The sequence below is a fragment of the Eschrichtius robustus genome, chromosome 9, assembly GCF_028021215.1.
Source record: "Eschrichtius robustus isolate mEscRob2 chromosome 9, mEscRob2.pri, whole genome shotgun sequence".
In the NCBI taxonomy this organism is placed as follows: domain Eukaryota; kingdom Metazoa; phylum Chordata; class Mammalia; order Artiodactyla; family Eschrichtiidae; genus Eschrichtius; species Eschrichtius robustus.
The window spans coordinates 114291161-114309704 of NC_090832.1; the positions used below are offsets into that span (position 1 = coordinate 114291161).

The following is an 18544-nucleotide window of genomic DNA, read 5'->3' on the forward strand; positions in this document are numbered from 1 at the left end:
GAAAGTACTAGATATTAAAGAGGAACACAGAGCTAAATTGAATATACCAATAAGGTAACAAAATTGCATCATAAAGTGATTCTTTAATCTTAACTCAATTATTACCGTTATACTTACTGTGTAGATTATAGCTGCCAACATTCCAATCAAGGTCAGAGAACTAATGGAAAACGACAAGGCAGCTAAACCATCTGCAAAAGAAGAAAAACACTGTTAAAAATGTACAGCTATTCAAATGTTTATATTCATCAACAGAAATATAAAAATTGGGTTTCTTACACATTCCAAAGGAATAAACCCAATATGCGTTACCCCATTCTTGAAGTGCTAACTCCAAGTGGAAAGGAGTTTTTAAATAGCTCTTCATAAATGGATTTGTTAAAGATCTTTCAGGCTAAGACTTTCTTTCTTTCACCTCTTAAAATTAAAGAGGGAAATTATTGCCAAATTATTGAGCCTAAAAGGAAATCAGCAAAATACCAGATGCTCAAAAGTTGGCCAAAAAAATGCCCTGGCCTTGCTCAAAGGCAGCCCTCGAGAAATAACATGATAGGAATGCCACTGACCTTGACCCTGTCTTCCCCCTCCACTCAAACTCCTAGTTCCTCTGTTCTTAAATTTCAAGTAAGTTCTTAAAGCACAGCCTAGAACTAAAATCGTAAAGAGTTGACTTCCCTCTTTAACCTGAAAGGAGCTAGCATGCTCCCTTAGTCAGAAGCAAACAAACAGAAAATAGATTCAAACATAATACCAAAACAGGAATACTATGCTAACAAGTTAGATTTAGGAAACTTTTTAAAGGAAGGCCAATGAGTGAGTAGTGAGAGTGACGCTTTCAAATAAACATACCAGATAATACAATGAAATACGCAAATTTGACTATTCTTAAATTGGAGTAATACTAATTGTTCTAGTTTTAATACAGGTTCTATTGGACCTGTATTGATCTAGTTTAAATGCAGGTACTGTGGAACCAAATATAATTTTTAAATTAATTTAATGTATCAATCTTAAATAATAATAGAATGACCCATCTTATTAAAACTCACATCTCAGTTTTAAAATAACACTTAGAGAGAGCATATTATTAACAAGTTCAGAAACTATTAAAGACAAATTTTTAAGCCTTAATATTTTTAACTGTAATACTACATTTTATTAAATCAAAGACCATTGGTGCTGTTACTTTCTTGATCTTACTAGAAGTATCAACAGAAAGTATTCATACAACTAGGAGAGGTCTGGCATTTGGCTGATAGCAATTTTAAGGTACCTCCACTTATAAAATACATCACAAAATCAGAGATATGAAAATGTATAAAAATATGCATCTTAGAATTGATAAAGTGGAGTGTTCTGCTAAGATATCTGGCTAATCAAAAAGTTGATATTACTAATAGTGATAAGCAAAATGTACTCTAAAATATGGTGTTTAAGATGTGAGGTTTTTTAAATGTTAAGACTAAGGAGATTACAGCAAGTACAGTAATGTTACCTATTATAATCACTGATTCAAGTTATGCTAACACTCAAAGACTAGCAAAACTGATAGAATAATGTTTAGGGCAGAAGAGTAGTTACTAAAGAGACCTGAAGGAGTTAACTGCAGGAAAAGAAGCAACTTATTTCTCAGCAACAGGCTCAGGCACATAAATCCTGACATGCAGTATCAGTATATGCCAGACCCGCTATCCGTATTCTTGCTGGTATCAGCAAGATATTAACGGACCACAATTTACAAGATGAAATCTTAAGTGGAAAGCAAGAAAATTAAGAAGTTGTACAGCAAAGACTCCAAGACCTAATTTAACCATCATTTAATATTGTAACTGGGTAAAGAGAAAGTGCTGTTCAAAGAATGTACAGTACCTAATAAAAAGAATAAATACAAAAGCAATACGAATTTTCAGCATAATGTTTATAAAATAAGTTCTCTAGCTTTCTTTGAAAATAGTTCAAAGGCACATGAAATTCTAAGTAATAAAATACACATTCTTATTTGATATCAGCTTCTAACACCAACTATATTTTTCAATGATTAGGCAACTTTCTTAAGCTAACTTCCTAAACCTGCTTTTTAGTTCCTCTCTAAAAACCAAGGTCATGTTGATTAAGAGGAGGAAAACTTAGATCTTCTGGTGAGGTAAATTTATAATAAACTATTATTTCATCCACATAAAACCTCTGTAATTTATATTCCACAAAAAGATTACTTAATCATGATCAAATAGCAATATACGGTTCTCTCATTTAAAAATTAAAAATAAACACCAATATATCTAGCACATTTCTTTAACATATTATTCTATATTATCCTAAGTGAATTAAAGACCACATAGAAATTATAAGACCTTTACCGCTAAAATACTTTGAAGATTACACTGTCTTTTCAACATGGTAATTTTATGAAGAAGTCAAGAGACTGGGCTGTAGAACAGCTAGACGGCTAGAAGTCTCAGTAACACAAAGTTCCTAATTTGTCTAACATCCTTTTAACCACAGGTTAGAAGAATTATGAAGTTAAATTTTTAACAGTGTAAAAATAGACTACTTATGAAAAAAGTTGCAAGAGTCATGAAATATGAATTATTACGGACTTTATTTTTTAAAAGAATACTTACGACTACTTCCAAGTTCTTCAAACAGGAACTTCACCTTTTCCCACTCTGTAGAATTTTTGTTATCGGGAAGATTCAATGGAACAAAAGCACTATGAAGGAGAAAATAACTCTTTAATGGTTTTAAGGACAAAAGGTCAAATAAAAGGAAATGACCTGAAACTCAATTTTTAGTAATTTTTTAAACCAAGATCAACTTTCCCCCCAAAAGAATGAGCAAATCAAATCTGCACCAAGTACAGAGAGGTGTGAGAAGTTGCTTATCTATGTGTTTACCATATCACAAATTTGTTTTAATGGTTTAATTACTGTATTCAGTATAATTACTTTCCTTTGTAATCCTGTGTATTTTATTTTTTGCATTTAAAACTATTTTGAGAAGGAGCCATAGGCTCAAGATGGTCAAAAAGGTCCACAGCACAAAACAGGTTAAGAATTCCTTCGTTAAATCAGGAGAACAGAATATAAATATTAAGTAATGATTTCAGTATATTTATATGCATAAAAAAGAACAGAAAGGAAATACACCAGAATTAGCAGTAAATATCTCATTGTAGAATCAGGGGTGCTTTTTACTTTCTTCTTAGTATTTTTCTGTATCCTTCAAGATTCTACCTAATATACATAATGAAAGTAAGTAGTTTCTATTTATTTTTCAATCGACAGCTGAGAGAAAGAGAGAGACAGACAGACAGAAAGGCGCTTTATTATCTAGCTCAGAAGCAAGAAGAGATTAAAGGAGAGGGCTCAGTATCCCTTAGATTGTGTATACGGAGAATCAAATAGGAATGTAAGAAGTAACTCTAATATTACCTCCTTTCCAACCTAATTTTAATTGTAAGCAAAGCAGTAACATCTATCCTTTTTTGTGATGAAGAAATACTGCATGAGTTCACCTATTATATATTAAAGTACCTGCTCGGATAATGTAAGTAAAACAAAGTAATTATTCTAATTTTTAAAAATTTCAAAAACCTTTACTCCTTGGTACTACCGATACTTTTTATTCTTATAAAAAGATGAATCATCAGACATGTCATGAGGTTACTTAAATTTCTAACTATTTGCACTGACATCAGTTTACTACACTCTTCTCAATCGTGGAGATTTACTTCTCACTACTTTTAGAAAGAAAAGTGATTACTCACAGGGATAGAGCAATAAATGTAAAGAGCTCATTATCTGCTGCCCTGGTTATAAAATCAAAAACAATTAAATAAAAGCAGAGGGTGGAATCAAAAAACAAACTCTTGCATATTATACTTCTATAATGATATTAACTTATATATTAGCATTGAAACAAAAATATAAATCAAGCAAGAAAAAACTACCTATGTAATAGCCCTCTATTTTATTTGAACAGTTTTTTCCAGATATATATATATATATATACATTTTTTGAAAAGTATATTTTGCACTTGTTAGTTGGAATAACCACTTCTGTGAATATGGGGAAAAACTTCTATGTTGTATAAAATATCATCTAAAGTCTATTAAAATAGACATACGTGTCACAAATAACTAAAACTAGAATTCCTACTTAGAACATTCAGTATCTATGTCAGTTTTAGGTAATCAGACGTTCTGTCCAGTGGTAGAAGAAAAGCAATTAGCTCTCTCGATCTTGACACTTTCATGTTCTAGCGGCTGAGCAGGGCTCTTGAGCAGTTCAAATATTTAATGAAGAATAACACCAGAGGAAACTTGACTTGACCAAAAAATTAAAATAATAATAATAATAATAATAATAATAATAATAATAATAAAAGGTTAAATGGCCCAAACTACGGCCAGAACGACTTCGGGAAAATACTTATTCTGAAGCAATCAGCAGAGTGCTGACATCTCAGCACTGTTAATTTAGGTACAGCTAGAGCGGCAAAAGCACAAACCCAAAGCAGCTTCCTCAGCCCCCTGGCCACCAGCGCTGTAGAATCCAAGGAACAGACATAAAATGCCTTCTCATAAACTAAGAGTAACATCCATAAGCAGAATTCAAACGAGTTACAACTAAAGATGTCTATATGTCCTGGGCAATAATACTCAAAACATTTAACAACCAATATGGCAAAGGCATTAACCAATCAACGGACGCTGGCCTTGGTCCTGAAGACCCTGCTAACCCGGGCTTTACCCTTTGACCGGGCTGAGGGTGAGGTAAGAGACTCAGGAAGGTGGAGCATTTCAACCTTTTAACAACCAGAAGGGCCCAAGCAATGTTCAGGGCCAAATACCAGCCCCGAAGACAAAGACCTGCCGGGAGCACCTGCTAACAGATGAAGAGGCTGCTTCAGCCAGACGAGCCTAGACCACAGCCAGAGTCATTTTGAAGGGGAGGCAGCAGTTTATAAGATTCTCAGGCCTTTACCAAATGGTGACGGTCCTCAAGTAACCGAGAGTGTAATGGGATTTGTGTGGTAGAAAGGTACAGATACTTTCTTCATCTCAGTCCCTCTCAAAAAACTGGATACAGAGAACCTCAGCTTTCAAAGACACACAATGCTAGATCAAGATAAGAACCGGAATCTCGTGAGATTATAAATTTCCCTTAGGCTCTTAATAATAAAACTGCTTAGAATAAATATTTTACATCCCATCTGACTGAGTGCATTAGCTTAATACAGATTATCTCTTCAGGAAGAGACAAAGGAAAGGCTAATGAATTTCAGTGGGTATGGAATTGAAATGATGAATTCAGCAGAACTGAAAATAAGATTTTCACCTCCTACACTCAAATGCCAAGTCCTATTTATCTTCCAAATAGCCTGTGTCTTCCCCTCTGCTCTCCGTAACTACTCTAGTTCAGGCCCTCACCTTTCACCTGAACTACAACAGTGGCCACTAAGTGGCCTTCCCAGCTACCATTTATATCTCGCTCCCTGACCAACTCCCAAATGCCCCTTCTGACGCGTCCTTCAGTGCTACGACCAATTCACAAGTATTTGCTTTCCCGCATTCACACACCAACACATACACATCTGCCCTGCCTTTCAGTTGCTCAGCAGGATAAAACACAACGTCTTAAACACTCTAAGTAAGACCCAGAGTCCACCTTTGTGGCTAAGGTCATGGTCTGTCACTTGCCACCGCAAACACTTGCAATGTCACATCTCACTTTTTTTTTTTTTTGTACCGAGGGAGGGAGGATTAAATTTACATTGTACTTTTTATATCATTCTTTAACTATTCCATGCTAACTTCAGTCTCTCAGTTACCATGTTATAGACTCAACCGTGTCCCCTCCCCCCAAAACTACTATGTTGAAGCGCTAACCCCCAATGGGAACGGTACTTGGATACAGGGCCTTCGTAAGGTAATTAAGGTTAAATAAGGCCCTAAGGGTGAGGCTCTGATCCGATGGGATTGGTGTCCTTGTAAGAAGAGGAAGAGACACCAGGGCTCTCTCTCCCCGCCGCCAGCAGAGGACAGGCCGTGTGAGGACACCGTGAGAAGGTGACCGTCCACAAGCCAAGGAGAGAGCTCCCACCAGAAACCAAACTCACTGGCACCTTGACTGTAGACTTCTAGCCTCCAGAACTGTGAGAAAACAAGTGTCCACCATTTAAGCTAGCCAGCCTGAGGTATTTTGTTAAGGTAGCACAAGTAGACTAATACAGATTTTGGTACCATGAAGCAGGTTGCTACTTTGTAACAAATACCTAAAAAATGTGCATGTGACTTTGGTACCCAGTGATGGGGAGAGGCCTGAAGAGTTTTGAGGTTGCATGCCAGAAAAAGCCTAAGCTGCCTTGAAGGGGCTATTGATAAAAATGTGAATGTTAAAGGCAATTCTGTTGAGGACTCAGAAAGAAAAGAGGAGCGCCATAGAGAACACCTCTATCACCTTGGAGAAGACATACATCACCATGAATGGAATGCTGGTAGAAATATGGACACTAAAGGTCATTCTGGGGAGCTCTCAGCTGGAAATGCGGAACATGTTAATGGAAACTGAAAGAAAGGAGATCCTTATTAGAAAGCGACAGAGAGCTTGGTTGAATTGTTTTGTAGTGTTTTATGGAAGGCAGAACCTGTAAGAGATAAAATGGGATATTTAGCTGAAGAGAATTCCAAGCAAAGTGCTGGAAGAAGCTGGGTGGTTTCTCCTTACCATTTATAGTAAAGGGAGAGAGCAGAGAGGTAGGTTAAGCAGAAAGGAAGAAGCCTATCCATACTGCAAAAAATGGGAAAGGATGTTCCAAGAGTGTGGCTGAGCCACCATCTGGCAAGGAGATCAGTGTGGGTGGAAACCATGGATTTCATCAGCTATCTCAGCAGAAGACAGGAAGAGAGACAGAGTGACACTAGCAGAGGCACGGCCAGCTGGAACTAAGGGAACAGAGATGAGACAGAATAAAGGGAGGCTATGAGACTCTGGGGATTCTACAGGACAGGGTGATACTTATTTCGCTGAGAACATGCTTTATCCTTCAAGAAAACCCAAGAATGACCCCAAAGGCAATTCAGTTATCACCAGGGCTGCCACTTCTACTGCCCCAAGGGGGCAAGGCTGTTTCCTCCTCAATTTCAGAGGACAGGGTACCCCCCGCCCTCCGCTCAGCTTTAGCTGCCAGGGAGCTGCTGCAGAGTCAAGGGGGCAGGACCCACACCCAGGATCAAGGGGGTGGGGCCGCTGCCTAGGGCCATGGCAGTGACCTGCCCCTCGGGGGCCTGCAGGGCAGAGCATCCATCCAAGATGCTTACTCTTGAGCCTTAAGGTCTGAGGGAATTTGCCTTGCTAGGTTTTGAACCTGCTTGGCTCCCATCACTTTTTCTTTCCGATTTCTCCCTTTTAGAATGGAAATGCCTATCCTATGCCTTTCCCACCTTGTATCTTGGAAGCACATAACTTGTCCAGTCGCACAGGTTCACTGCTGGGGAAGAATTCTGACTCAGGAGGAATCAGTCTCACCCACACCTGATCTAGATGATGTTTAGATGAGACTTAGGACTCAGACTGGATGCTGGGTTAAGACTTTGGGCGCTTGTTGGGATGAAGTAAATGCATTTTGTGTGTGAGAAGAACATGAATTTTGGGGGGCCAGAGAACAGAGTATAGACTGAACTTGTCCTCACAAAATTCATGCTGACGCCCTACCCCCCAACGGGATGGTATTTGGATACAGGGCCTTCAGGGAGGTAATTAAAGTTGAATGAGGTCGTAACGGTGGGACCCTAGCCCAACGGGATTGGCGTCCCTACAAGAAGAAGAGGAGACCCTGGAGATACTCTCTCCCCCGTGAAGCACAGAGGAAAGACCAGGTGAGGACACGGTGAGAACGACACCGTCCCTGAGCCAGGAGGAGAGTCCTCACCAGAAACCAGACTTGCCCACACCCTAACCAGGACGTCAAGCCTCTACAACTGTGAGAAGATAAACGCCTGCTGTTCACGGCAGCGTGAGGAGACTAATACAGGTGACCCTTGAACAATATGGGGCTTAGTGGCACCAACCCTCCACGCAGTCAAAAGTCTGAGCGTCGACTTACACTCGGCCCCCCCAGGCCTGGTCCCACCACGTCCACAGTTCCTCAGCACCCACAGCTCCACCAATCACGCAGTACTGTAGTGTTTACTACTGAGAAACACCCACGTGTAAGTGGACCTGCACAGGTCAAACCCATGTGTTCAGGGGTGAAGCATACATTACACCTGCTGTTCATCCTTTTCCTAGTCTGCTGCCCAACTTCCACTCCATCAAATTTTGATTCCGAGATTACTTCCTCTTATGTCTTACCTGATTCCGCAAGGCAGAACCTGCTACTCCACCATCAACACCTGGCATCCATCTCTTATTAGAGCCCTCAAGTATTGTAACTCAGGTTATCTATTTGCATCTCTCCCCATGTGAACCTTGAGGACAAACATCACGACCCTCCAACCTTATTCCCAAGACTACCCAACCCACAGGAGTTCCAAGTGTTAGCGGCGTGAATTGGTTAAACCTAGACCACGTTTTTGCCATAAAATTATCTACCGTTTTATCAGAAAAAAAATACATCACTTAACAAAAACTAGAAATGTGTCACCTTCAAGAAAGTTTCAGGAAATGCAGTCAATCACTTAAGCTAAATGTACCTCATTCAAATGCTCACACACGGTAATGAGAACAACACTGCCCTAGATAACCAAACACTGCTTGTCTTTTAGTCACAAACTTCTGGCTTGTGAAACAGAGGAGTCCACACACCCTCCCCTACATCAGTGTCCTGGGCAGATGCCTTCACCTCAAATACGGAGGAGAAAATAAAGGCGATCAGAGAGGAACTCCTTCACTTGCCCACCAAACCTATGCACCTTCCTGGAACTCTTTTCATTCTTATCCCTCTCAGAACCACGGAGGAAACGTCCTTCCCCCCTGACCGGAGCCTCCCACTGCCTGAGTGCTTTGGACGCCCTTCCTGCTCTCCTGTTACCCCCCCGACAGCCAACGCCATCAACTCCACCAAAACAGGGTCCCGGTTCTAAGAAAGGCAGGAGTACCGCACAGCAGTCATTCAGCTTACTGCCCCCACTTTACACAGGATGAAGCTCATTTTCCTCACTGGGTGTTGCTACTGGAAAAGAGCAGAGACTAAAACTCGAGTGTCCTAACGCCTGATCTGGCGGCTTACCCCGAACCTTCTCCTGAGCGTTCCTAAGACTTAACCGTGAAGCAAGCTGAGCTTGACGCTCCCTCTCCAAAGCGGCTCCTCCTTCAGATGTGCCCGTGGACGACAACTTCACCCTTCCTGCGTGGTAAAGAATTCGGCCTTGCCCCCAAACGAGGTCTGACTTTTGCCCGTGATTCTGGGATGTCGTCCGTGTCAGACCTGATAGGAGTGTCTGTGTTTAGGACAGGGGATGGCCACACCCAACCTTAGGTGGTGGCCAGAAAGACCAACATGTGGTTAGGGTGGGGCTTTGGGCCAGTGGCATCAGCGGGGGCTGACAGAACCAGGCGGGCGGTCAGTCACTCAGACACACCTGCGTGAGAGGGTCTCAATAAAAACGCCAGGCACCAAGGCTCACGCGAGCCTCCCTGGCTGGCAATACAAGTATTCCCCCAGCTTTTTGAACGTTTACTTTATACCACTTCACTTTTACTAAAGACCTACATTAGCACCTATTTTCAGTAACCAAAAGAAATCTGAAGGATCGTCACTTTTATGAAAAAGGCAAAAAGCAGAGACGACGTCAGTGCTGGTTCCGGAGTGAGCTGCTGCAGAGGCGGCGAGCAGTGCGCCCAGAGCAGAGCGCGCGGCCCCACCAGGCTCCTTCCCGGGGACCACGCTCTGCATCTCAGCCATCAGCCACCACAGCTCTGACCTTTGTCTGTGGGCATCTGTGCTTCACCCCATTTATCTTGCGCGTCCGTGAGCAAGATGTGTCCTAAGGTCACTGCTTCTTCCCTTTACGCCTTCTCAGTTCAGGAAAGGTTTCATAGGAACCGTCTACTTTTGGATGGCAGGGGAAACCTGTACTCCACGCACGTTGTCAGACATGCAAGCCAGAAGGGGAATGCGTCCCGAGGACAACACACGCTTCACATCTGCAATCTTCCCAGCCTCTGTCCTATGCATCTCTTAAAAGGTTGATTTTAGTCTGTATTCTTTACCTGTAATAGATGGTAACCATGAATATAACTGCTTTTGGTGAGTTCTGTGAATCCTTCTAGAGAATTATCAAAGCTGAGGGTGGTTTTAGGAACCCCCCAAAGCTTGCGGTTGGTTTCAGAAGTGAGAGAAGTGCCCCTCAGACTCCGCAGCTGGGCTAACTCCAGGTGTGTCCTCCATGCCTTTCTCTCTCGTACCCCCCGTACCTGACCTACCAGAAGATCCTGCCGGCTCTCTCCCCAAAAGACAGGCAGGATCCAATCACTGCCGCTGCCATCCTGTCTTGCCTGGGTTACTGAACAGACCTCATGTCTCCTGCCTTACCCTCCCCAAAGTCAACCCTCGAAACACCACCCGGAGATCTCTGCAAAATGTCGATCATGTCACTCCACGACCAGACCCCCGGCACAGCTTCCCACTCCTCGAGAATAAAGGCCAGAGTCCTGGCAACGGCCCCTGATGCCCCGCTCGGTTCGGCAGCTCCGGCCCCTCTAACCGCACCTTCAGCTACTCCCGCCTCCGCCCCTCCACTCCAGCCGCCCTGCTTTCCTCACTTTGTCTCGAACGTGCCAGACGCTCTCCTGCTTCGGGGCTGTCTACCTGCTTTTGCTCTGACTGCAACGCTCTTCCCTCCACATGTGTTCACGGCTCCTGCACCTCCTTCAAGTGTCTTCTCACCCTACCTTCTCAGCAGTGCCTTCCCCGAAAATGTCACGCCCCCCAACACAAACTATTTTCTTCGTCCGCTCCCCTAACCCCTATTGAACGTACGCTCCGTGAGAAGAAGGAACTGTCTCTTCTATTAATCGCTGTTTCCCCAGCGCCTTGTACAGTATCTGGAACACATCAGGAACACAGTAAGTATTTGGAAAATAAGTGACTATTTTATTGTTCAAAATATCTGGTCAAACCGTCACTTCTCGTTATTAGTGGATTTGCAAGGAGCTGTTTGCTTCACTTTTAATACACTGCTTCTAAATAAATAAATATTATGTAGACGATCAGTTAAAGCTTATTAAAATCATACAAAATGTAAACTCTCTAGGACTGAAGATGATTTTCCATGCAAAGAACCAACAAATTTCAGAAGAAACTTCAGGAACCCTTTTGTCTGGGAAAGATATCCTGGCTGTTGTAAAGATTTGTGGTTTTACTGACGGTTCTCAGTCATGTTCTAAATCAGGAGCTGGCCAACTACTGACTGCCCATGTTTGTAAAGTTTTACTGGCACTCAGTCACGTCCTTTGGTTTATGTATTGTCTGTGATTAGAGCTACAGGATGAGAGTTGAGCAGTGCCACATGGACCCCTAACCTGAAATATTTACTATCTACCCTTTAAGAAAAGTTTGCTGATCTCTATTTAGATTTACAGATAAGGGACCTGAACACTGACAAAGCAAATTCACCTAACTATATCTGGCTTAATTTAAAAAGCCAAAAAAGACTTTAAAACATATATTTAAGAGCTAAAATAAATAGCAAAACCACTAAAATGTGTCCTTTCAGCAAGTACTCTTTTTCATGACATATCAAGGCAAGAAAGGAACCTAAAAATGTACTTTGACTATAGAACATATGCATTCTAAGAACTCCTAGAACTACAAAAAGTTACTGCCCAATTTTATTCCCACCACAAATTGTATTTGATAATTTTTTTTTATTTATTGAAAATTCTGAGACCAAATTACAAGCAGAAACTTTAAAAAACTTATTAGCACCTCATATATTTCCCAACATAAAAAACAGAATTATCAAGATCTATTTTAACAAAGATAAATGTCTTCCATTAACATGGACAAATGTTTTCCAAAAAGAAAACTTTAAATGTATAAAAAGTGTGCAAAATTTTATTGCCATTAGTTTATAAAAACTTAAGGAAGAAGAATTAATAACGAGCTCATTGACAAAGTTTAATTCAAAGATTTAAAGACTGATGCATCAAATCTGAAAAGATATCCAGACAAGGATTTTTCATCAAAGTGTTGTTTATAAAAATGGAAAAACTGCTACCATCGTAAGAATCAAAGTAGTCATCACTAGAAGATCAAATAAACTGTTGTATCCTAAGAAGGAAATGCAATACAGACAAAATTGATGGATATACATTCACTATACTGAAGAGATGTCAACCAGTGGATTACCAAGAATCCCATAAAACATAATCACATTTGTGTAAAATTACAACATGGAAGGTTATATGGGAGAAGGGGCTTTCCGCATGTATTTGAGCACATAAAAAATGTCTAGACAGAGCATTGTAGAAAAAAAGGTTAATTATGGTTATTGTTTGTTGGTGATATAAAAGGTAGTAGTTTGTACTTCTTTTTTAGATTTTCTTAATTTTCTTTCCATGAGTCTTTATTATTATTATTATTATTATTATTATTATTATTGTTAAAATAATGCTATTTCCATTTTCAGGAAAACAAAAATCAAGACTTACCCAACTAAAAGAAGTAGTGCACAAATCACAACAAATCCGAAAGTATACTTGAATGCCGTTTTAATTTGCTAGATGTCAAGGGAGAAAAAATATTCCATTTAGTAAGACTTTTAAAATATAAAATATTCTCAGCTATAGTGTAACGGCACTTTCATATCCTATGCACATTTATATTCAACTGTGTAAAGCTCCCCTTGTTGAAAAGCAAATCTTAAAATTTAAAGAAAACAACGTATATACCACATCTTAAGTATCTATCAAACTACACTAGATTTTTTAAATCTTTTCAATGGTTAGACCTTGTGAAAAGCAGACACCTAAAGCACAATTAACTCTCCAATGGGAGAATTAATAGTAATTAATTTACTTTAGTAAAATTACCACAATATTTAATAAAATATTTCTCAAAACAGGGAGCATTCAGAATCCACAATGCCCCTACCCCAATTCACCAAAATGGGTTAAGTAATAATTAATAATTACAATAAATATTTAATTTACATATGTTTGTATATCTCATATATAAAACATATATTTATATATACTTATTATATAAGATCCCACGAGGCATGGCCAAAAAATAATAAATAAATAAATAAACAAATAAGTGTCATGAGACGGATGATGGTATCATTAAAAAAAAAAAAGAAATTAACTTTATGCTTTATATGATGAATTCTTATTCACAAATACCTGAAGTAAAGGTAAGGAGGGTCAACCAAAAGGGATGGGGAAGATGTGCTTTAGAAGAAGTAAAGAGAAGAGAAGAGAAAGCGTTTATCTCATTCAGTTTTCAACAGTAAACTGGTGACCAGCCACTCTACCTTACATACCGTGGGTTTTCAAATGTAGAGTTACATAGTATCTGCAAACAATAATTTGACTTTCTTTATAAATATTTCAGCATACTATTTTTTTTTCTCTAACAAATTGCACTGATTACCACTCTGGGAATCATTTAAAATACTGTTGAAGTACTTTGCTCATGATCTTAATGCAAATGCTTTAAGGTTTTAATAAACACGGCTATGCATAATGCTGGCTTTTGAGTGAATATATTTCTGTATTTAAATACAAAACAAAAACAAGGTATAAAACAAATTCCTATAACTCAATAAAAAGACAAAAAAAATTTATTCCTTTTCTGCTGCTTTTTTCCCCTGAAATCAGAAACAAAGTGTTCGATTTTCGCAAATACCCTTCAACATACAATTTCTTCGAGGACCTATTAAATTACTATTTATTAACAGATGTGCTGATTCTAAACCACCAATGCAATCTAGAGATAGGCCCAACTCAGTTATACTGCATTAATGTACTTTTAAGATGCTCCTGAATTCTATCTGCTAATGTTTTAGTGAAGATTTTTATACCAAGACTTAAGTGACCTTGATCTGCAGTTTTGGGCGTGCACGTGTGCTCTACTAATCAGGTTTCTGTATCAGTGTTACCACGGACTAGTAAGACCGGTCTGCAAATGTTCCTCCTTTATGCCCTAGAACAGGGGTCAGCAAACTACATCCTGTGGGCCACACGCAGCCCCCTTCCTACTCCACATCACACTCGCTGAGTCCTGTCTCTGGCTACTTTCACACTACGACCACAGAGCTAAGTGGCCGAGACAGAGTCTGTAAGGCCTACGAAGCCTAAGATATTTACAACCTGACCTTTTACAGAAACAAGCCTGCAGACCCCTGCTCTAGAACTGCTCTGAAACAACAGTCTCAAGTCCCATGTGGTTCCTGAGCACCTGGGATATGGCTGGTTGGAACTGGCGTGTGCTGTAAGTGTAAAATGCACTCTAAATTTCAGAGTGTGACAAAATGTAATGTCTCATTACTAACATGTTTTTGACTATTTGAAATAATAATACTTGCAACATATTACATTAAATACAATGTGTCATGAAAAATAATTTCAACTGCTCTTTCTACTTATTTTAATGTGGCTACTAGAAAATTTAAAATTTCACATGTGGATTACACTATATTTCTATTAGACAACACCGCTCTAGAATAAATTCAAAGTCACATCACTCTCTGAAAAAGAAGGAAATAATCTTTTTCCCCCTAAACTGAGACCTGTGAATTAAAGCTACTCACAGTGCATTTCCCAGTGTCATCGTCATCCTTTTCTTCATAGTAGAAGTAGACAAAAGGGATCCATAAGAACACACAGAATAATATAACAGAATATAAGGCTGCGGAAAGAAATAATAAGCTGAGTTAAAATAAAACACATGAACTGAATAGCTGTTTCATACATATATGTACACACACACACACACACACACTCCCCATCCGATCCCTAGAACCGTAACTCTATACGTATATGTAACATCCAAAATCAGCCTTTTCTGACCCCCCTTCCAAGAAATCAACACCACTATTACATAACAAATCATAATTCAAGTTAACTATGGGGCAATTTTTAGCAATAATCATGATAGTAACTGTGCCAATAAATTGTGGCAGCTAACATCTCAGGTCTCACTATGTACTCACCAGTGCTAAGAACTTTCTGTGAACCATCTCATTTAAATAAACTTTAACTTTTGTCTTCCTTCCACCTTAATACTGAGTACAGCTGACACATCTGCCAGTCACTCAAGTTAAAGAAACAATTATAATTGATACTGCATTTTTGATACAAATCATTTCCCTAATCTAAGTTTAAAACATGCAGTGTTATGAAACTGATCTTATAACAAATCAAGATAGAGAAAAAGTAAGAACAGTAAAACCAGATTCAAAGTTAACTAACATGAATTTCTATTTATCTGCTTTAAAATAACGTTAGATTTGAGATACTTTCAACCAGTAGTCAGTCAATCAAAATATTTCTTTTAATTCAATACAGAACTTAAAATTTGAACAGCAAAAGATATAGTATTTAAAATAAAAACAACATAAACAGCTTTTTGAGACTTAACAAATCCACCTAAGAAACCTGGCCTTAAAACCTTCTGTGTATTTACATTTATTTGCATATACATAAGTTCATGGAAAATAGTGATGACATAATTATATAAAGCAACCACAGGATGATAATCATTATATGCCTTTATTTAAAAAAAAGTATTTGTTAGTAATGTATAATAAACCCCAAATTACTTATTCTCTTGGAAGGAACGACTGTATGAGTTACAGAGGTTTTAAACATGATCTAAATACCTGCTAGCACCATCTCATTTATCTGGAGGCCACTTACGAAACAGCCCCCACTAACTGCAACACAGTTAAAAAAAAACCTCAGAACAGGGCCCTAAATAACTGACAGAAAAATCAGTTAATTTATACTGGCCAATCACAAAATGACTGTCAGCATACTGAATTTTGGCACTAGAGATATTCAGTGAAATTTATGCAATCTTTTAATATTATGAGAAACTAATAATGACAGTAAATCTTTAAGGGTAATGAATATTGGTATTTCTACTACAAACCAGAGAGTAGTCAGTATTAACATTTCTATTACAAATCTAAGAGCCAGTGGAAATAAACAAGTACTCAAAAAAGTAACCAAGGGCTTCCCTGGTGGCACAGTGGTTGAGAATCTGCCTGCCAATGCAGGGGACACGGGTTCGAGCCCTGGTCTGGGAAGATCCCACATGCCGCGGAGCAACTAGGCCCATGAGCCACAACTACTGAGCCTGCGCGTCTGGAGCCTGTGCTCCGCCACAAGAGAGGCCGCGATAGTGAGGCCCGCGCACCGCGATGAAGAGTGGCCCCCACTTGCCACAACTAGAGAAAGCCCTCGCACAGAAACGAAGACCCAACACAGCCATAAATAAATAAATTAATTAAAAAAAAAAAAAGTAACCAAAATAAGTATTCTAAAAGCTTCAAAAAATTAAACATAAGGGGAAAGTACTATAAATCACCCTAAACACCATACCAATATTATGATTGAAATAATCAAATAATCTGTACAGAGCAGGAAAAACCCTAAATTAGGACAACAGAGTACAGTGGGCTGACAGCCACATGCCAAAAACTCTGATAAACTGACAGACACAGTAAGGTTTGGCTTCAGCCTCAGTACACCATTTGTGTCTACTACTTGGTGGCCTAGGCCTTCACACAGCCAAAGAGCCTAATGACTATTTCATAAGCATTCCTGGTATTCCTGAACTTGTGTGATCAATGACCTTGTAAATGCCTAAGTTACCATTATACTCATTTAGCATAACAAGGTATAAAATTAACTCCTATAAATAAAATACAAATAACCCACTTTTAAAAATAGACAAAAGACAAACAGATACTTCATCACAGAAGATATACAAAATGGCCAATAAGCACTTTTAACAGGTGCTCACCATCATTGATCATCAGGAAGATGCAAACTAAACCTGTAATGAGATACTACAGACCCACTAGGATGGCTAAAATTAAACTGACAATACCAAGTGTGGCCAAGAATGCAGAACAACAGACATTCCCATACTTTGCTAGAGGGAGTGTAAAACAGCACAACACTGTAGAAGACTGTTCAGTAGTTTCTTACCAAGTTAAACATATACCTACCATATGACTGAACAATTCTATTCCCCCAGCAATGAAGTGCAGCGACATATGCAAAGTCTTTCTGACCAGAGAAGCCTGCCTGAGTTGCCGAGTCCAGGGCTCCTACTGGGGACTTAGGATATAGGCACATTTGCCTGAGTGACCAGCTATGATGACCAAATACAGACCCCGAGAAGGAAAGCAAGTAGTCACCATAAATCACACCACAAACAGGCTAAACAGGTTGGACTGTGTGGTTCCAGGCCGTACGCAGCTGTACAGAACCGTTCAGCAATGACTAACATTAGGGAACATCCAAGGGCCAGATTCCCAGTATTGGTCCAGTGTCAGCCACACCAGCAGGTCCTCCTACAGATACGTGAGAATTAAACAATATCGGGTCTGACTCACAACAAGAAAGTTGACAGCAACATTACTAACAGTGATCAAAAACTGGAATCGATCCAAATGTCCATCAACAGGTGAACGGATACGCTGAGTGGTACAGCCATACAAATGACTACTGTACAGCAATAAGAAAGAATAAACTATGAACACATGTGATGAGGATGAACCTCACAGACCTTAAACTGAATAAAAGCAGCACAGACACAAGAATACATCTTCTAGGGTTGAACTTAAGGAAGTTCGAGAACTAGCAAAACCGGTTTATTACAACCCAAACCAAAAAAGTAGTTGGGGCAGCTACTGACTATAAAGAGACATGAGGATGTACAGCAACCAAAAATCTCATATGTTGCTGGTAGGAATATCCAGAAAAGACAATTTCTAGGAACCAACTCCTGGAGGAAGGAAATGGGGAAGACACAATTCTGAAGAGACTCTTAACATCCCCTCAGTCTGGCACTGCTCTAAGTCTTTGTTTCCCTGACACCACATTCTAAGCTACCTTCTGGTTATCGGACTGTTCTCTCTCAGCGTCCTTCAAAAAGATTTCTTCCTTTAGCCTGTAAATGTTAAACTGTAAAGAAGGAATTAAATTAACATTTTTATGTGTTTCGGATCAGTTCTAATGCCAAGTTGGACTTACATCAATATATCTGTAAATGGAAAAAAAAAAAATGCTGCTACCACTATCATCAAACAGAGAAACTGCTTCGTTTAAAGCTCTACTTCAGCCTCATGGGCTTCCTCCCTGCAGAGCCTGGGAGCGACAGCCCTCCCCTCGCACCTGACTGGGCCTCTGGGGTGAGGAGGTGCTACACGAAAGGAAATCTGAGCCACAGAGAGGTACACTGCCTGGTCCAAGATCACAGAACTACCATGTGGCTGACAGGGTCTCGGTGCTCCGGCTAGGTGTCAGGTCTGAGCCTCCGAGGTGGGAAAGCTGAGTCCACGACATTGGACCACTAGAGACC

General features: G+C 39.6%; 1 protein-coding gene across 2 annotated transcripts in view; it reads right to left on the reverse strand.

Moving 5' to 3' along the window:
• Positions 1 to 18544, reverse strand: part of LMBRD1 (LMBR1 domain containing 1) — a 114389-nt gene that overhangs the window by 60112 nt on the left and 35733 nt on the right. For both annotated transcript variants that reach the window (XM_068551562.1, XM_068551563.1), the window contains exons 4-7: positions 14760 to 14857; positions 12658 to 12725; positions 2622 to 2710; positions 118 to 191 (exon numbers count right to left, since the gene is read on the reverse strand). In XM_068551562.1, coding sequence (XP_068407663.1) covers positions 118 to 191; positions 2622 to 2710; positions 12658 to 12725; positions 14760 to 14857 — 329 coding nt within the window. The remainder of the gene's footprint in view (positions 1 to 117; positions 192 to 2621; positions 2711 to 12657; positions 12726 to 14759; positions 14858 to 18544) is intronic.